Below are 21483 nucleotides of genomic sequence, written 5' to 3'. Positions count from 1 at the left end.
TGTCTAATATGGCATCAAATTGCCTCATTGCATGCATATAGGTTAGACTAAGAAGGACAGCGTAAGGGCAGCAACTGCCAAAGCAATAAAACCAAAATTAGCAGAAAACCATAAATCCATTTACTTTAGCAAGCCAGAAATTCATGAGGACAAAGTGTAATCATTATACAAGGAACTCAGACCTTAAAGATGCTTGCTGCCCAATCTCTCCAAGGTAAGCCAGACTTTCTTCATCAACTACCAGTTCCTCAACTTGTGCACGGATAGCCAAAATCTGGACAAGTACCATTCAACAGAAAATTAAAAAACAAGAATATGATGGTGAATGGCTCAAAAGTTGCAAAGAGATTATACAAATACAGATGAAGAATATAATGTGAACCTGTATCACTTCAGCAGGTCCATATGTTTCTGTCCGAATAATCACCAGACGATCTAACAAATCAACGGGTATACCATGAGGGCTACTGATATCTGTTCCTCTGCAAAGCACATAGAGTTATTGACCAAAAATTTGATGAACGGTTAAACCATGCAAGCACATATCTAACTCAAAATGGACCCAATCCAGATGGAAGGAAATGATGCAGTATCACTCAACTGGTTGGACCAGCTTGACCGGCAATGAAAACCCAAACCCAAACTGAACCAAGCCAACCCGGGTGTTAAGTTTTAAATGGGTTATGTAGGAATAGGAAATAGAGTAATGGAGGACAGAATAGGAGAAGAGGAAAAGATAGAAAGAAATCAGAATTGCAGGTGGGGGGCAGAGAAGAAACCGTGAGAAGAAGAAGAATTAGGAGGTGGGGGGGCTGAGAAGAGTGCACACGCACAACTCATAAACTCAATTCATTCTTTTCTAATACTGAGAGTTGGGAGATTACATCATATATAAAGAAAATAAATGACTCCAAAAAATAAAACTCACTCTCTAATCCTACGTAACTAACTATAACTTCTAAAATAAGAGAATTAAATAAACTAAAACACATTATTTTCCCAAATAAGATAAATTCCTAAAATCCTACTAGATCCAAGAATTCGAATTGGACCCGGTTCAACTAGGTTTGGGTGGGTCCCAGGTAGTGAACCAATTGGATCGGCCAGGTCCAAGATTCTCCTGGATCAATTCTCACGGAGTTCAGAAAAACTCGTGGACGAGTTTTGTATAAGGAGAGAATCAAAATCGCATGATCAACGTCAACTATCAGTCCATATTCAACTTGTATAAAATCCACGAGCTGCAATTCTTGATTGAAGTAACCCTGGGAAAGCACTTAAGCAAATGGATCAACTACGCAATCAACTGCCACGATTTCTTGACGTTCATCAACCAACGACATCGCCTGGATTGAAGTCTGATCCATAACGATTGCTTGATGTTCATCGGCCAACGACATTACCTGGAATGGAATTTGATCATGGAATTTCAATTCTTCGATCGGACCGTTGATTTCATTGTGATCTTCAACTTCTTGGGTTGAAATCTGATCATGGAATTTCAATTCATCGATCGGATCGTTGATTTCATTGTGATCTTCAACTGCCTGGGTCGAAATCTGATCATGGGGCTTTAATTTCAAAATCAAATCATGGGCTGCTTGAAGGGCTCTTAAGGCTTTGTCACCTTGTTGAAGTATTCTGTCCAAGTCTTCAGGATTCATTTGGGTAGTGGAGGTAAAGAGAAAAAGAAGTGTGGTGTAATGATGGGTGGGGAGTGGTAGACTTGGAAACTAATAAAATTAAAGGAGAAAAGGAAATGAGAGAAAGATGGGATTATTATGGGGAACAACAAAAAAAAAAATAGGAAACATAAAGAACCGTGAGAGGGAGGGGTATACTTGGAAGAAGATGAGAATAAGAGTTTTAAGTGAGATATAGTGGGGCACGGTCACTATTGAAAGAAAACAGAAAATAAAAGTTACAATGGAAAGGGAGACGAGAAAAGGGCGGGGGAAAAAAGGGCATAGCCGCAGAATACATAACTGTATCTTCTACCAACAGTCAACCAGCAGATAATGGAAGAAGGATGGCAGAAATATCGGAGAAAATGTAGAACATCAGCACAGCCAGTGGTGAGAGTTCAACTTCGACATTGATCAGGAACTACCACTTCGAAGATGGCGGTGATGTCGTCAGGTGAGAGTCTCGAACCAGATACTGCTGCTCGATCCCTCTTTTCTGAAATTTCTGCTCTCTCGTCTCTCTCTCTCTTCCCGTCTATTTATTTTTTTTTTTTTTTTTTTTGGGTCGTTGTGGCTGAATCCTCTCAAGGGAAAGGGAAGTCGGTGAGGGTGGTTCTGTGAAACAAGGGTTGGGAAACTGGGAAACAAGAGGATGGGTTGGGGATTCAGCGGAAGTTGTTGTGGGGAAGGAATGAGATGGGGTTAGGGTTTTGGTTCGATTTCTGTTTCAACAGAGTCGAGACTCTTTTTTTTTCGGGTGGAAATCAATGGAGGCGGTGGGATGGTAAAAACGCAGGTTGCTGTGGGAGTCGGAAGTGAGGGGAAGGGTGCTGTGGTAACAGCAGGATTGATTTTTTATTTTTCCGTTGTACCGTAGACCTGTAACAGGAAAGTGAGAATAGGGAAGAAAAGGAAGGAAGAAGAATAGAATGGGGAAAAGAGATCACAAGGGAAGGAAGAAGATGGGATCCTTCGTCACTGATACCAGATAATGATGCAGATTCACCATCAAATAGGGCTTGTTTCATTAGGAATAAGTCTAGGGTTGGGTTACATACATGTTGGGCCTTTGATTCCAAGGGTTTTCTATGTAATAGGCCACTTTCATGAGCCTAAACTATGGGTATATAAGTTGCATACGGGATTAGCCCAATACTTAGTCTTATTTTGTGTTTTTAATTGAACCGGTTTAAATTGGTTGCATCCAATTGGTTCAATTGGTCTAATTTAAGTGAAGTGATCCTATTGGCTAAGAGGTTCTTATATCCTATTGGCTAGTAGGGAATCTTCTTTTATTTTAAGTAGTTTAAGTTGTTTTTAAGTCATTAGGACTCTATTTTGAGTCTATTTCAGTTTCCTAGTCAGTTTAAGTTAGCTAATAGGTTAAGGATTGGGTTAGGCCATTCCTTTTTAGTGTTTAAGTCTAATTTTGAGTCTTTTATATAAGGTTCTAAGGGGTTCATATATTGAACACGAATTTGATTAATAAAAACTCAGCTTTATGCTTGCTGCCTTTGTTGCTGCCATTGCTCCATCGTGAGTATGCCTTGTGAGTAATATCAAGGTTGCCTTGTGAGTAATATCAAGGTTGCCTTGTGAGTAATATCAAGGTGAGGGATTGGTGGACTCCGATCGACTCCTTGCATCTTGTAGATCGGGAGGTACTTCTTCTAGTTCTTCAAATCTGTTGCCATTGAAGACCTGCAACAAGTAAGAAATTCTACAACTATTCTTCTTCCTTCTAGAAGGTCACATACAAGGTGATTTTCGTGAGAATTCTGCCCAGCCAAATCTAACCATTAGAACCTGCTAAAAATTTGATCAAGTCTTCCTCAAACCCTAAGAGAAACTCTATTCAAATTTCAGCCCCATCCACCAAGCCGATTGTCTGAAATTACAGTTTTACCCCTCTCATACTTCTACTAGGAAACCTCCATAATTTTGAATCTGTCCATCAATTCCAAACCAAACTTCTAGCCTATATCCCCCACACCTCTCCCTACACTCGATCAAAAATCCAGCTCATAACTCCCACTCTATTCCCTCCATTCCTCCACGCCATTAAAACCCAAACCCAAAACCCTAAATCCAATTCTGCCCTAAATTGCAGAATTTCAAAACTCATCCAAACCCTAACCTTTTTATACCATATTGACCCCCTAGACCTGGCCATTAATACCCTATAAATCCCTTTCCCAATATCCAACCCAAACCCTAGGAATTGACCTAAATTCTAGTGCTATCCATTCGAACCAGCAACCCCTTTTGTTATTTAATCCTATTGCTTGGCTCCTAGTAGGTCTCCTACCTACCTAGGACTACATTAAATTGGTATCAGAGCTATGGTGGAGAGAAGCTCCAACCAAGTCTCGAAAGACCCATCTCCCTTCGTTTTCAAGACCCAAGTTCGTCCACCCAATGGGAGCACAACCATCTTAGTTATTGATGAGAGGAGACGTAATAATATTATTTCACAATCCATGGTGGATATGTTGTCCCAATCAGGAGAGATTTGCATCGAGCCTACAAGTAAAGTCTGTGTTGAATTTGGATGTTCTTCATACCATGATGGTGCTTGGTGTAAGCCGGTACCATCTCCAAGGAGCTTTATTGTAGTAGGTTGCAATTGGTTGGACGAGCGACAAGGTTGGATTGAACCTGAAAACAACTCGTGTGTCCTACCTGATCGACAGCGTCTATACCATTTGTTTACTCTAAAAGGGTTACAACCAAAGGTGACCACATCGACTGTACAACCACAGGGACTGCCGAACATGTCCACTCAAACGCAAGTGGCATCAACTGTGTATGAAGCTTCACCAATGGCGGATGTACCAACAGAAGATTTTACTAACGCAGTTTGTGTTGAAGAGATTCAAGAACCTATAGCTAAAGAAATTCAAGTAGACCAAGCTGCACCAGTAGTTGAGATCATGGCTGAGAATATTCCACAAGAGATCAATGATATTCAAGATGTTATTCTTGAAGAGGTGAAGCTTGTATCTCAAGTATTAGATGAGAAGGTTGCTAACACTAAAGACTCTATGGATAGGGCATTCATAGTTGGTGCTAATTCAGAGGTAGAGCACATATAGTTTGTTATGCCACCATGGTTCTTCGAAGAGAAAGCTCCACGCCTTGAAGACTATCTTCCTAATGTTCTTGCTTCACCAAAATTCTGTTTGGGGATGGTCAAAGCTGCTGATCACATGTTGATTCCCCCTCATCACTATAAAATTCGAGGACGAATTTTTTCAAGTTGGGGAGAGTTGATGCAGATTCATCATCAAATAGGGCTTGTTTCATTGGGAATAAGTCTAGGGTTGGGTTACATACATGTTGAGCCTTTGATCCCAAGGGTTTTCTATGTAATAGGCCACTTTAATGAGCCTAAACTAGGGGTATATAGGTTGTATACGGGATTAGCCCAATGCTTAGTCTTATTTTTGTGTTTTTAATTGAACCGATTTAAATTGGTTGCATCCAATTGGTTCAATTGGTCTAATTTAAGTTAAGTGATCCTATTACCTAAGGGGTTCTTATATCCTATTGGCTAGTAGGGAATCTTCTTTTATTTTAAGTAGTTTAAGTTGTTTTTAAGTCATTAGGACTCTATTTTGAGTCTATTTCAGTTTCCTAGTCAGTTTAAGTTAGCTAATAGGTTAAGGATTGGGTTAGGCCATTCCTTTTTAGTGTCTAAGTCTAATTTTGAGTCTTTTATATAAGGTTCTAAGGGGGCCATGTATTGAACACGAATTTGATTAATAAAAACTCAGCTTTATGCTTGTTGCCTTTGTTGCTGCCTTTGCTCCATCGTGAGTGTGCCTTGTGAGTAATATCAAGGTTGCCTTGTGAGTAATATCAAGGTGAGGGATTGGTGGACTCCGATCGACTCCTTGCATCTTGTAGATCGGGAGGTACTTCTTCTAGTTCTTCAAAGCTGTTGCCATTGAAGACCTGCAACAAGTAAGAAATTCTACAACTATTCTTCTTCCTTCTAGAAGGTCACATACAAGGTGATTTTCGTGAGAATTCTGCCCAGCCAAATCTAACCATTAGAACCTGCTAAAAATTTGATCAAGTCTTCCTCAAACCCTAAGAGAGACTCGATTCAAATTTCAGCCCCATCCACCAAGCCGATTGTCTAAAATTACAGTTTTACCCCTCTCCTACTTCTACTAGGAAACCTCCATAATTTTGAATTTGTCCATCAATTCCAAACCAAACTTCTAGCCTATATCCCCCACACCTCTCCCTACACTCGATCCAAAATCCAGCTCATAACTCCAACTCTATTCCCTCCATTCCTCCACGCCATTAAAACCCAAACCCAAAACCCTAAATCCAATTCTGCCCTAAATTGCAGAATTTCAAAACTCATCCAAACCCTAACCTTTTTATACCATATTGACCCCCTAGACCTGGCCATTAATACCCTATAAATCCCTTTCCCAATATCCAACCCAAACCCTAGGAATTGACCTAAATTCTAGTGCTGTCCATTCGAACCAGCAACCCCTTTTGTTATTTAATCCTGTTGTTTGGCTCCTAGTAGGTCTCCTACCTACCTAGGACTACATTAGATAATGGGGGACAGAATAGGAGAAGAGGCAAAGATAGAAAGAAATCAGAATTGCAGGTGGGGAGAAGAGAAGAAACCGTGAAGAAGAAGAATTAGGAGGAGGGGGGTGAGAAGAGTGCACACACACAACTCATAAAATCAATTCATTCTTTTCTAATACTGAAAGATGGGGGATTACATCATATATATAAAGAAAATAAAAGCCTCCAAAAAATAAAACTCACCCTCTAATCCTACGTAATTAACTGTAACTTCTAAAATAAAGAGAATAAAATAAACTAAAACACATTATTTTCCCAAATAAGATAAATTCCTAAAATCCTACTAGATCCAAGAATTCAAATTGGACCCGGTTCAACTGGGTTTGGGTCGGTCCCAGGTAGTGCACCAATTGGGTCAGCCCAGTCCAAGATTCTCCTGCATCATAGAGAGAGAGTTTGGATGCAAGTTAGTTTCATTAGTTCAGTTTTACATTCCAGTTAAGAATCTTGTTTGTTTTTCTCTTTATACACTTGTAACCACCGTCCCTTCAATAGAACAGAATGAGAAATTTGGGTTTGAGTGCACAATGGTGCGAGTGTGCGACAGTGGTCGTGCAGTGCTGATTTGTTCCCTGAAAATCTGAGTATCATCTTAGGTATCCCTCTGGCTCTTCTGGGGCTCCCCACCAATTTGGTATTAGAGCCGAAAGAGCCCATCTTCCTCCCCACCAATCTCTCTTCCTTCCTCGAGGTATGTTATCCAACTTCTTCCCCTGCAGTTCCATATCCCTTCATCTCCTTGTTCCTTGCTCCTCCTCTTTCCTTTCCTTTTTTACTTACCTTTTCCCTGTTTCTTATCCTACCCCATATTGCTGTTTCTTCTCATTACCGGACTAAAAACCTAAAAAGAGTTCACTGGAATTCTAATGTCGTAACTCAGATCGACCCCGAATTCTAGGGGTTAAATCTCCTTCATAGGGCAACTTAAACCCTAGATCCCTACCCCCCCCCCCCAAACAATCCCCTATAATGGGACCCTAACCAAAAACTACGAACTGACCTGGTTCTTAGTGCCAGGCCTGATTTCAGAGAGTGATTTCTCCCTCGGTTGCAAATCATTGGAACTATTAGGGCTTGCATTCGGGAGGGTTTTGGAGTAGTATCCTTCGCGTGAAATCTTATGAGGAATAGATCAGTGGTGTAGGAGAAATCTCGTCTGCAACCCAAATCTATTCTCTGCCATTCTGCCCGACATGAGGTTGAAGATAACCTCCCTGTTGCTCTTTGATCTCCTTGTGTACTTTAGTTTTCTCAATAACCTCTCGGTTGCTCTTTGATCTCCTTGTATACTTTAGTTTTCTCAATTACCCCTCTTCTAGTCTAATTCTGCTTTGCACTTTATTTTTATTTTGTTCCAAGTTGCTCCCTAGTCTTTAATTCTTATTACCCATCCTTTCTTTAGAATAACTTTAAGATTCCTTTCAATTACAATTCTTCCATTCTCTTATAACTTCCATTATTAACCGATTTGCCACTAGACTATTGATTTGATTAGTCCATTGCTATTGTTGGCCGATAGTGATTCCGAATAGGGTTTTGAACCCTGAGATCGCCATCAATTTGGAGATTATATCCATATCCTAACCATGGTGGCCAATAGTGAGGTGATGCAAATTCATCACCCAAATGGGCTTATTTTTTTATTAAGAATAAGTCTAGGGTTGGGATATATATATGTTAGGCCTTTGATCCCAAGGGTTTTCTATGTAATAGGCCACTTTAATGAGCCTAAACTAGGGGTATATAGGTTGCATACGGGATTAGCCCAATACTTAGTTTATTTTTATGTTTTTTAATTGAACCGGTTCAAATTGGTTGCATCCAATTGGTTCAATTTAAGTGATCATGTGACTTGGTTAAGTGGTCATGTGACAACTTAAGTAGTCATGTACTCATGTGATGTAAGTTGGGCTGGATTAGGACTCTATAAGTCCAGCCATGTTTTGAGTCTATTTCCTTTAGTATTCTAGTTTCCTAGTCAGTTTAAGTTACCTAACAGGTTAGGGATAGGATTAGGCCTTTCCTTTTTAGTGTCTAAGTCTATTTTTGAGTCTTCTATATAAGTTTGTAAGGGAGGCCAGCATTGAATACGAATTTTGATTAATAAAAACTCAGCTTTATGCTTGCTGCCTTTCTTGCTGCTATTGCTCCCTTGTGTGAGTGTTGCCTTGTGGATCTCAAGGTGCTAGGGTGAGTGGACTCTCACGACTCCTTGCGTCTGTCCAGTACCGGGAGGTTCTTCTTCTTCTTCAATCGAGCTTCTTCAAGCTGCTGTTGCTGCTGCCTTTGAAGGAGATCAAACCAGTAAGTAATTTTAGTTTCCTGCATATCCTTCCCCTCTTCATCCTCTAACCTAATCCATCCTTTCCCATCGAATCAATCAGATCACTACAGCCAGCCTTCCATCCCCTCCATTAAACCTGCAACTATTCCTTCGAATTTTAGCTTGATCCCCAAGCATTCACCTTCCAACCATCAGATCTGTGCCAAACTTCCAGCAAACATCCCTCCCTCTCCCTCCTACACTCGATCCCAATTTGAGTCCCATCTGACCATCTAAACCCTAGTTTTCAGCCTAGATCCTTAAACCTAAAACCCGAAACCCTAATTCTGCAGATTTTCAAACTTAACCAAATCCAATTATTTTTATCCCATAATAACCCCCTAGACCTGCATATTAACCCTTTATAAGACCCATTCTCAAATTCCCATCCTAAACCCTAGAATTAACCTAAAACCTAGTGCTATCCATCATAGTTATTAAGGCGTCGCCTTGCGTCCTGGCGGTTTTGAAGAGTCAAGGCGTGGAAAGGCGTTACTTCATTATTTTATTATATTTTTTGCATTTTATTCTATTTTTTATATTTTTATTGGTTTTGTGTATATGATTTTCTTATACTGCGATACACCAAATCATTTAAAAACAAAACAAAATTAAAATATGTAGAGTTTTATTCTATTTCTTATATTTTCATAGGCTTGTATACATTATTTCTGTATATTGTGTTACATGGAATCACCTAAGCCAAACAAAAACGAAAAAAAAAAAACGAAAGTCCTCACTCCTCACCGTCTCACCCATAACCAAAAGAGAAGAAAGAAAACCTGCGAAAGAGAAAAGGAGACAAAGAAGCAGCGGTGAGGGCGACTGTCGCGACTCCCTCAGACCTCACTCCTCAGTCCCTCTCAGTCCCCATCCTTGACCGGCGTCCGGCGAGGCAATGACATCTCCAGCCTTGTAAGTATTGTGCTTCTTTTTTTTTCTTTTTTCCTTCAAAAATCTGAACCCCTTCTAACCTCTTCACTCTCCACTCTCCACTCTCCACTCTCCACGCTCCACCAACATCTCCATCTCCAGCCTCAACCCCCACCGGCATCCGGCGACATCTCCAGCCTTGAAGGTAAGTATTGTGCTTTATTTTTTCTTTTTACTTCTAAACCTCTATCTTCTAAAGTCTAAACCCTTTCTCTAACCATCTCTAGCCTCCACCCCCACCGGCGACATCTCCAGCTTCCACGGGAAGTGTTGTGCCTTTTTTTTTCCTTCTTCTAAAGTCTAAACCCTTCTTCTAACCTTCTCTGTGTTTCTTCCTATTGCAGCGGTGACCTTTTACATCTTCTGGCACTGCTGTCTTCCTTTACTCCGGCATTCCGGCATCATCTTCCGGCCAGCAGCAAGTGTCCTTTTTTTTCGGTTTCAGTTTTCTCTTCTTCCGGCCAGCAGCACTTCTTCACTTCTTCAGGCCACTGGCTGGTGGCTTTGGCAGCTGCATTTTTTCCTTTTATTCTTCTAGCTTCTTCCTCTTCTTTGTTCCGTGTCTGACCATCTTCTATTTTTTTTTATTTTTCTTATTCTCCTATACCTTATTCTTCTATGGCTGGCTTCTACTAGTGATGGCCGGTGGCTTTGGCTGCTGCCGGAGTGGCTGTTGCTGTAATTTCTGTGATTCAATGTAAATTGTGCATTCCTTAGTATAATTTATGAAATGCATCTGTTATTGTAAGTTATGCAATCTGTGGTTATGTAACTATTTATTTTGTGATTATGTGAGTTTATAATTCTAACATCATGTGAGTGAGTAATTATATGATTCATTGATTTTGTAATTATGTGATTCACTGATTTTGTAATTCTATGATTATGCTATTTTGCAATTCCTTGATTATATACTTCAATTCTTTCATATTTATTTAGTATATAAGTAGAATTATATAAAAATTAATATACTATTTATGCCTAATAAAATGGTTATATAAAAAAAGAACACTAAAACGTCTTGTTTGCCAAGGCGACGCCTTACGGCCGCCCTATCGCCAAGGCGCTTAGGAAGGCCCTCAAACGCCATGGTCGCCTTGCTGCCTTGATACCTATGCTGTCCATTCGAACCAGCAACCCCTTTTGCTATTGATCCTGTTATCTAGCTCCTAATAGGTCTCCTACCTATCTAGGACTACAGTATGAGGTTCCTCAACAATTCAACTCCTATAAGGGTGAAACCCATACAAAAATTGGCACCTTCACTGAACATGTCAATACCCTCACCGCAGTTGTTAGTTCCATCCAGACTATGATGGCATCTATGCAAGCTTCCACAGACCGACCAGTGGCCTCAGATAAAGGAAAGAGTCTCATACAGTGTGGGAATTCTTCCAACTCTATCCCACTGAGCTGTCTCATGTTACACTACCGCCACCACCGCCGCCAGATTAACCATCACCACCGTCACCATAGGAAGTTGGTCGACATGATGATACTCTTTATGGAGCTGAAAGAGGAGCAAATTTGGATGTCCTTGATTTATATGGGGATAACAACTCAAAACAGTAACTTGACTGGGTTCAGAGTTCGGAAATATTTTTCAGATGGTAAGAGGTGATAGAGGTTAGAAAGATTCCATTTGCAGAGGCCAAGCTGAAGGGCACAACTCGAGTCTGTTGGATCACGCACCAGCAACAAAATCGGACTCAGGGCTGGGTAGTCACTACTTAGGTTGAGATGAGTGAAGACATGAACTGGAGATTTTTGCCTACCCACTACAAGCAGCGGATGCACCTCAAATTTGCACAGTTGAGACAAGAAAGCATGACATACGAGGAGTATGTGGCTAGATTTTATTATTTAGCCACTCGATCTGATTTTGAGTGGAATGAGGAGGTATTGGTGGCACAGTTCCATAATGGATAGCACCCTCAGATCAGTGTTGCATTAGCATCCGGTCGACTTCCTACCATGGAGGACGTAGTACATGTGGCATATCAGGTTGACGAAAGTATGAAGAGACCTTAAACTCAAAAGACTTTCCCAAATACTTTTACTAGGGGTGATACTTGATAGTTCTAATCAACAGCAGTCTTATCCTCAGGAAAAGTAGTTCAAGTAACCACAAGCTAGTGGTTCATCTAGGGCATCTTCACGACCTAATCAACCATATTCTCCACCTCCCCGTGATTTTGACAAACCTCTTGTGATGCCAAAGGATGTCATTCAGTGTTTTACATGGGGTAAGGACATATTAGTGATCAATGTCCCAACCGGTTGGGTAGCTTATATTGACAAGGATTCTTTTATATCTTATGTCCTAGTAGACCAATTGAATCTTGAGACAAAATTTGGAGGCAAAGCGTGGGCCAGGTGAAGTCAATGGCAAGGAGAGTGATGAGGAGTGACACCTTTGCTATGTTATTCTTCCTGTTTTGACCACTCACAAGGTTATTGAGTTTTTTCTTAGGGTTAAAACTAGTTGCTGAAAGCTTGAGTTTGAGTTTGATCCAATGGATGGATCTGAAAATATGGGTCAAACCTAGTTGCACTAGGAGAGGGCTATATCAGTAATTTTACAAATCAGATTGAAATTCAGATAACAGAAATATTATGGCCAATCGAATATGGAAATATGACATAATAATCAGCAATATTAAATTACCAGCAACAGTGATTCGAGTAGCAATTAAAATAGATGGTATTAAATCTGGGAAAGTAGGGGCAAAATTGTAATTCTTTAATAAATCCAGATCAGCAGGTCTGATCAGCTAGGGTTTCTGGTCAAAAGCTTCTGTGAGAATGAAGAACAATTCCTCAAAAGTTGAGGAGGATCTGATGGTCAGTTTCCCTCAATCGTAATTCATGTAAAAAAAACACTTTATGAATTCCATATCAGAATTTTTTTTTTTGGTAAATCCATATCAGAACTAGAGTTGTAGAAAATCAGAAGCATAGTTCTAAAACTCGTCTCAACTCGGCGAGTTTTTCGATTTTCTGATAAACCAAGATGAGATGGCATACAGTACATAAAAGTGCAATATCTCACCGAGATCTCGGGTTGACCCATGGAAATGACCCTTCTACTATGTATTTACTTATCGAACTCGACATATCTCGGCGAGATCTTGGATCTCGGGTCGAGATCTCGGGTTGACCCATCTACTATCTATTTACTTACCTAACTCGACAGAACTCTTATATGCTTGTTGTGGAGTACTATATGCAACATTACAGCAACACTATGTCATTGGAAGACTATATAACACTAGCAGGACTGAATACTTCATTCAAAGTCATTTTATGTGATGATATTTGTAACACTGTTAAACAGTTTGATGTATCACTTTAACATTTCTAATTCTTATTTAAATTGTTTAGCTATTAATTGAATGTTTTGCTTGCTTTCTATTACTAAATTATGTGTAGAGTAGGGTATTTTAGTACGTCATCGCCTACCAACCTATGGTCCGAATTGAAACTCAGATTTGGACTTTGTTTTTGCAAAATCTGATAGTGTCATTGTGTTTAAATGGTCTAAAATAAGCTGAATACCAGGTTTCAGACCCAAACTAGATCTAACACCCACCGAGTTGAGGCTTCGAGTCGGAAAAAAAAATGCACCAACTCGGCGAGATCTCGACTTGACTCGATATTTCCAAGGGCCGAGTCGGTACCGAGACCCGAGTTTTAGTACCTTGATCAGAAGAACACTTACTTGGTTAATGGAGAAGAAGATTGAGGAAGAAGAATAAGATTGAAGAAGAAATGATGTAGATCACAAATCCATATGTAACCGCAGGAACAAGCCCCAAAACCAGCCCAGCAAGGTTGGGGGATGTGACTGTTGTGAGAAGCAGCCTGGTCTGATGATGTGGCAAGCTTTTGTTGGTTCGATGGAGCATCACCTAAGGCAGCCCCAGCCCAGAGAGAAGCATGAAGAACAAGACAAAACAGACTTCAAAAAAAAAATTTACTGTTCACATGAACAGTACCCTAACTACTGTTCACGTGAACAGTGTCGTGGGTCCATAATCCTTGAATGGAGAAGGAAATCCAAACAAATATTTGAGATTCTGTGGGCCCCACTGCAGATAGCAAGAGAAGGATGATTTTGTTAATGATTTAATTAGTTACTATTTATTTAAGTTTCTATTTTTGTAAGCTAGCCTACTTCATTAGATAGGCAGCCCCTTATTGTAATAGATAGACAATGAATTACTGAATGAAGTTTTGAGGCATTCTTGCACTCGATTATGGGAGTAAAACCCCTGTTCAACAGCTGGGATAGTTGTGGGTGAGAGACCCAGGCTGAGAAGGCCATCCCCTACCCCCCCCCCCCTTCTTCTTCTATCTTCTCTACTTTATCTTCTTCTCCTTTCTTTTTATCCTTTTTTCCTGTTCAACATACACTGCTGTGATGTTTCTGTGACTGCAATGAACTATTGTGAAGAAACCCTTTGATGACCAAATTCAATTCCCAATCATCTTCAAGGTTTGCTGCTATTGCACACCATTAATAGATCCTTATCGTGTTGATCCTGGCTGCAATCGATCTCTCACTGGTTTCTCCCTGGTTCGAAGTCGACTTTTGCATTAAGAAACACCTGGGCCTCACACCACAAGGTGGTTAGATGGATCAAACACTAACCACCATTGATCAAACACAAGGATTCCTTCTTCACGCAGGAAGAGAGCAGCAAAGACAAAGTTTTTCATTAATCAAGAATCATCTACAGTGCTGGACCCCCTTCCACTTGTATAGAAAACTTAAAAACACACTAACACTGAAAAGGAAAGACCCAACACAATCCTTAACTAATAAGGTAACCTAAACTGACTAGGAAACCGACTCAAAACAGGACTGTGCTTATAAAATCCTGATCCAGCCTAACTAAAACACTTAATAATAATTAAAATAAAGAAATAGAGACACTTACTTAACTAATCTCGTATGCCTAGCCTCTACCCATATTATAGGCCCACAAAAGTGGCCCATTACAATAAAAACACATTGGATCAAAGGCCCAAGACATACATAACCCAACCCAAAGCTTATTTCAAATAAACTAAGCCCATTTAGGTGGTTTAACTGCATCAAAGGAGTATACTAATACCAGACAAAGGATTTAAAGAGGTGTGTGGAAGCCTCAAAAGAAATGGTCAAAATAGGAAAGGATACAAAAGCACATACTAAGTTGAGGAATATGAAGATCGGTCAAATGAAACCATCGGGAAGAACTAGACTGCAACAATGATGAAGATGATGATTAAGATAACTAAGATATATCTGTCCACATATTATGGTATTCAGATTATGTGTTTTCCATACTCAACTCAACCCAGCCTTATCCCAACTAAATGGGGTCAGCTACACGGATCCTCTTTCACTAGTCAACACTATTCGATGCCATACTTGTTACCTTTTAGCATATGTATTTTCCACATAGCTATTCAAAACAGACTTGAGTCCCTTACTGTACAGATTGGTTCAAGGTTTTATTTTTGAGAAGACTTGGAAATGCATACCTTACATTACATATTCCTCTGTTAGTGGCAAATATTACAATGGGGGATAGTGAGCTCTCCAAAGCACGGTTCAGGTAAGAGAAGCATTCCATGTCCAGCATATGAACCTGCAGAATAATATTAGACTCACCAGAGCAAACCAAAACCCAGAGCAGAATGAAGGTCTGAAACAAAAAGGAACCTCATCAATAAAAAGCACTCCAGGGACAAGCTCTGCAACTCCCTCGTCAATATAGCGATTAACAACCTGTTATTAACAAAGCTTACAGTTTAAGTCTTGCACAATTGAAAATTTCTTAGATCTTGAGATAAATGCAATAAAAAGGACATTATCTGCTGTGAAGTTGTAGAACAGAACCTTGTTTATCTCTTGCCGTAGCTTATCAGTGATTTCAGTCTTCCTTGGTTTCATCATCTGGCCCATTAATGATAATATATCTTGGCCACCTTGTGGTCGGGCATTTGCAGCATCCAGATCATGCAGTGTTACATCCTGGAACATGTGAGAGAAGACTCCCAGGGGCAGGGGGGAGAACAAAAAAATCAGAAAGGCAAATACCTCTCTATAACAGTGCATGCACCGATTAAAATGCAATCATAAATATGAAATTAAATTTGCCTCCTTGACAACTATGCACTCCACTGCTTAAAGATGCATTTGGTGCTGTAAACAACCTGTTAAGCATATCTTTCATAATATTTTCAGGACAACCAGCAACAAGAGTATAGGACATGTCAGTGGCAGACTAAAAGACAGGGTCTTATGGAAGTGTTGTCTGGCAGTCCATTTCGGCAGCCACTCAACAACTGGGCCTTTTTTTCTGCTGTTGAGCTGTTGGCATTCTTGAACATAACGGTAAAACTACCCTAATAATGGTGGAGATAAATGGATATCAAGATATAACGAAAGTGGGTAATGGAATTTCACCATGAAGGCCCGTTTTCAAGTACCTCCTTCCAAACCTCCACCCAAAATAAGAGGGGAAAAAAAGAGGTGGACTTTGATGAAATTGTTTGGAAATGACGTATATCAATCAATGTAACCTTCCAGTACCAAAGATTCCAGCTCTCTCAGCCTGTAGGACCTTGGCCTGTTGCTGCCCAGTCTTGGAGAGAATCCTACCTTCACCTTGCTTGTATGATTGCTCCCTCTCCCTATTCTATACAGAATAACAATCTGAGCAACAAAACGAGGAAGTTGGCGAACCTACACATTCCTCCCTCCTCTTCCTCCTCACAGTGGCGCTAGTTGATTAGATCAATTTCAAATGAGAGGGGGAGAACTTCCTCAGTGCCTCTAGAACATGCTCCATTGTAAGTAACGAAAGACAGCAGAGCATCTTTTCCCACTATTCTACTGTAAGGATTATTCTAATACACTTGAAGCTTTCGATTTGTGTTGGCCCATTCCAGATGGGAATTAAATTTTGAAATTTAGGTTTATTTTGGTCCTAATCAAACTTAAATTGAATCACTAAAATCTAGGAATCATGTAATTATTATGGAAGGAAATTATAGTTCTCTCTTAGAATTTGTGGCGAATACAAATAGTTTTATTCTAAGCATGAATAGGCACATAAGATTCATCAATTTAACGAAACCATATAAATTTTGAGACCTAGGTTGCTTTTCTATCAACCCCCCAAAAAAATTAGGCTGGTAAAGAAACAAATGCAAGTACAGAATAATACATCAAATGATGCAGGTTTATCACCAAATAGGGCTTCTTTCCCTAGAAATAAGTCTAGGGTTGGGTTATGGACATGTTGGGCCTTTGATCCCCATGGGTTTTCTATATAATAGGCCACTTTAATGGGCCTAAAATATGGGTACATAGGTTGCATACGGGATTAGCCCTATACTTAGTTTATTTTCATGTTTTAGTGTTTTAAATTGAACCGGTTGAACCACTGATCCAATTTAAATGATTTTAAAATATTCTCTTGGGATAGAATCTTTTTAACTTAAGTCATATTTTAGGGTCCACACCTCTACACGAATTTTAGAGGGAGTGTTTTGTATTTAGACTCAGTTTGGGATTTATTATTCCTAGGCTGCATAGGAATTTAGGCCTTTGGCCATTATAAATAAAAGCAAACCGTGGGGCTCCTCTTAACCTCACTGTTTATGAAATTACTCTCTTGCAAGCTGCTGCAACTTCTCTTCTCCTGAATATATGTTTTGTGTGTGATCAAAGCAAGGTGGGATTGGTGTGTGATCCAATCGACACCCTACGGTGTGAAGCCCGGATGGTTCGTTGGTGGAATTGGAGTCTAATCCAATCAACACTCTGCGGTGTGAAGCCCGAGTGGTTCTCTTCAAGTTCTCCTTCAAGTTTTTTGTCCAAGATTCGATTTTTATTCAAGTTCCTTCATCAACAAGCTGCTGCCGATGACATTCTGCCATTACAAGTATGAAATATTCTCCCATCCCCCATTTTCTGCTCCTAGACCTTCTACAGCCCCACCCTAACCTTCCCCTTTTATTTTTCTAATTTTCCTACACCTTATTCTCTCACAGCCTTAATCCTCCATTAGAATTCTTCCAAATTCTAACCACAGCACCATTACAAGGACGCTTCCACTCAATCTTAACCTCTGCCCCATCCCACCATTAAAAACCCTAATTTTTCTTAACCCTCATTAAACCCAAAACCCTAAAATCCTGCCCAGCCACATCCAGCCATCATTAACCCATCATACCCTGGCCGAGTAACTCTCCCAGCCCCTGCAGAACTCAACTTTAACCCCATGCCCTAAATCCATCTCTAAACACTAGATCCCATCACTCTCATCTTTTCAAAAACCCGAAACCGTAAATTGTTGTAACTTGAATTATCACACTTCCATTCATTAATCTATCACTGGACCTTCACTGATAGCTTCCCCTACATCTGCCTATCAAAACCAACCATTCAAATCCTAACCTAACCCTAAACCTAACCCTAATTTGGATTAAAATCCCCTTTTCTGCCCAATCGGACTGCCTGTTCATGGCAGATCCTGTTGCTTGGCTCCTAGCTCGTCACCTTGCCACCTAGGACTACATTATCAAATGTGCATTAATTATCTACATATGGTGCATTCAGTTAGTTAATCAAATGCATCATTTCCTTCCACAAGTTGACTTCATATTATAGTCTCCTAATCAGCTTCAATCCTGACAAAAAGACCAAAATTAAATCCTCAGGCTTTGAAATTTCCTTGAAGCTCCTCCACAGTTATTCAAATTTCATAATTTTGTGTAACAATTCACTGAAATGCTTCAAATTTCAGCATGTGAAAGCTTTCAAAAAACCAAAAAAAGTTGGATGTTTTGTAAAATTAAAACCACATTTACCATTACAATTATCAATCATCAAATAGAAACTGAGGTTCTAGCATGTAATGGAAATAAATCAGACCTGGACTATCTCCTTCTTCTTGTGAACCTCTCCCTTCGGGAGTGGAACATACTCTTCAGCCTCAAGATCAAATTCAGTAGCAAAAGCATCACTCCTACCAACCCTTTTAACTGCTCCACTATTTGCCTCAATATATATAACATCACCAACAGCAACCTGCAGTTTATATTACAGATATATAAGTTGGAAATGAACATATGTAAGCATATCAGTGTTAAAAGCGGCAAATCTGGATATATCAAATGCTCAAATGTAAACTAGACCATATGATAGTACTTAGTATCCCATGCATTTGATAATGGAAGCTCAAAAAAAGAATTCTTTGAAAATTTAAGATCAGAGAACAACCACAAGCAGTAAAAATAATCAGCAACTAAACCCATTGATATATCACCACAATGGTAGACTGAGAAAGAAATCAAGTTGAGAGAGATACTTTTGGTAAGATCCAACAGCTAAATTGGTTAAAACATTGCAGTAGAAAGTTCATGTCTAATTTACCCACAAAAAGAAATGGAAAAGGCCTCACCTTTTCCTTAATCAAAGCATCATAAATAGTTGGGTCCAACTTCAGTTGCTTTGTTCCTTTGACAGTTTTCAGCCCAATGATTACATGACTAATGCTTTTACCATAGCCACCTGTTGTGCTCTCACTTTCTTCTGGAGAGAGTTCAGTAACCTAAAACAAGGTATCCCACAAATCAAAATTGCACAAAAACACAAGATGAAAATAGCAAAAATATCCACATTGAAAAATTGGACATATAAAATGAAGAGAAATAAATAAAATAACTTGCCTCTCCTTCGTAGACCTCCTTATTCTCCTTAATACGAAGACCTATAGCCCTTCTAAAGTTTTCCATTAGAACCTCAGTTTTCTTGACTTCCGATGAATACACTTCTGATCCAACCATTGGACAAAATGGTACCTACATTTTAGATAGAAACCAAATAACCTTTATATAGCCATTGCAAAAAGACCTCATAAACCAACTAGAGTTTGGTTCTAGCTGCTGCTGAATAATCTCTGTGTAGTGTTTCCCCTTCAACATACAATGAAGATGCAAGCTACTAAATTTCCAGCTACAGATGCCAATGTTAAGCCCAAGGCTTAGACATAAGGGGGAAAAGGAACAACTTTGACTAAGAAACAAAAGACCTTGGGAGGAGGGGGGAACAATTACGAGAATGAAGATACCTTGCTTCCGAGTTCCTGCGATATTCCAAGGGCTAATGCAGTCTTCCCAGTGCCAGGAGGCCCAGCGAGCAAGAGTGCCCGGCCAGCCATCTTTTTTTGCCGTATCATGTCAACGACAAGACCTGCAGCTTCCCTAGCCCCCACCTGACCCACAAACCCAGCGGCCATAGGTATCGCCCTTCCATTGCCCTGGAATAGATATGTAGTCGCAAAACCAAAAGACCTTACCAGTAAATAAACTAATAAATAATATAATTCTAAGCATAGAGAATTATGCGAATAAGAAGACCAGTAAGCAAAGGATTGTTGTTTCAGAGTCAAACTCTGAAGGCAGTGCATAAAACTCAAAAGACCAACCAAGTGAAAATCGCAAAATCCGAGTAAAAACCAGAAAGAGCTTAGAAACTGAAACTCACTTCCTTCCGACCAAAACTGCAGCCAGCGGAAAATATTCCAAGTTCTGATTATGGGAGGCACGTTCCATAAAAGTGTTCTTACCCTCGCTTCCCCTCATTCGCAAAACACCATATGAAAAAGAGTAGCAAAGAAACAGAACAAACAACATTGAAACGGAACTCTGAAATTATCTGACACGTTAGAAATTAGCTTAAACCCTAAAAAAAACAAACAATCTGGTTTTGGTTTACGCCATTAGCAGAGAACAAACCAAAATGCAGGTAGGTCGAGAGAAGGGAAAAAAAACAAATAGTCGGACACATAAAATCGAATAATCGATGAAACCAAAAAGCGAACACCACATAAACTAAAACCTAATACCAGAACCCCACTGCCTTTGCACGCAAAAGAAAACAGCGAACTTCAACGAACCCTACTGAGTTCAGAGACACAACTACCCAAGACTTAAAAAGAGAAAAAAAAATCTCTTTCCCGTGCGTGTAAGTGGTGCATGGAAGGAAGAGACAGAATTACCTCGAGACCAAGGCCTTTGATATGTGTATGAGTAGCTATTCGCTGCTTCTTAGTGGCGGACTGCACTTCTTCTATCTTCATCACGCCCCCTTTCTGTTTCTCTTTCTCTCACAGGTAGAGATCCACACTCAACCTCCTGGCCTCCTTCCTCGCGCTTTTACTTCGTCGACGAACAGAGGAAGCGGGAAGTTTTGGGTTTCACACAGGGTTCCCTCTGTGCAGACTGCAGAGAGACCATACCAGAGCAAGCGAAAGCGAGAGCGTATAGAGGCGGCGAATGGCACGGGCTTATGGAAAAGAGGGCTGAGGCTCTGAGCCGAAGCGTGACGTTTCACTAATCACCAGAGATGGTGGTCTGGATTTTCAGTTTTGGTTTTGATTCGATTTCGGTTCGATCCAATGAAATAATATGTATGAAATCAAAAATATATATATTCATAACCTCAAATTTGAACCGAACCGATTCGGTTTGGTCCTGTTAGGTTCTTATTCGGTTCCATTCGGTTCGCATATGATCTTGGTAGTTCACTTTTGTTCAGTTCACTATGGTTGTCAATCGGTCATTTTGGTCCACTGTCTATTGGACTAAATCTTCCAATCAGTTACTATGCCAATACGAAACCGAACAAAACCAAATCGTTAAGGAGGTTTCGGTTGGTTTCTTAGCAGTTTTTTGTTATTGGTTTGTAATCGGATTACTATTAGTTCGTTCTAATCCAACTTCGGTTTACATGTATACATAACGAAATCAATATGAAAATTCTTTTCTTTTTTAATCGGATTACTATAAATTCAGTCTCGTTTTTTATCGAGTTTAGTTCTGTTTTTTATTTCGATCCCACTTTAATTTTCGTTT

The 21483-nt window shown here is 39.8% G+C and overlaps 1 protein-coding gene across 1 annotated transcript in view; it reads right to left on the bottom strand.

Annotated features, from left to right (window-relative positions):
* The window catches only part of LOC122654521 (ruvB-like protein 1), a 32174-nt gene extending 11333 nt beyond the window's left edge, over positions 1–20841 (bottom strand). The window contains exons 1-10 of the mRNA XM_043848644.1: positions 20628–20841; positions 19698–19886; positions 19297–19428; positions 19029–19178; positions 18500–18655; positions 15455–15589; positions 15278–15343; positions 15097–15203; positions 383–482; positions 183–274 (exon numbers count right to left, since the gene is read on the bottom strand). Of these exons, the coding sequence (XP_043704579.1) occupies positions 183–274; positions 383–482; positions 15097–15203; positions 15278–15343; positions 15455–15589; positions 18500–18655; positions 19029–19178; positions 19297–19428; positions 19698–19886; positions 20628–20708 (1208 nt within the window). The 5' untranslated portion in view covers positions 20709–20841. The remainder of the gene's footprint in view (positions 1–182; positions 275–382; positions 483–15096; positions 15204–15277; positions 15344–15454; positions 15590–18499; positions 18656–19028; positions 19179–19296; positions 19429–19697; positions 19887–20627) is intronic.
* Between the last annotated feature and the right edge of the window lie 642 nt (positions 20842–21483).

This window comes from Telopea speciosissima, chromosome 3, assembly GCF_018873765.1.
Source record: "Telopea speciosissima isolate NSW1024214 ecotype Mountain lineage chromosome 3, Tspe_v1, whole genome shotgun sequence".
Taxonomy (NCBI): Eukaryota; Viridiplantae; Streptophyta; class Magnoliopsida; order Proteales; family Proteaceae; genus Telopea; species Telopea speciosissima.
The sequence above is the reverse complement of the archived record's forward strand: the minus strand, read 5'-3'. Positions and strand labels throughout refer to the sequence as shown.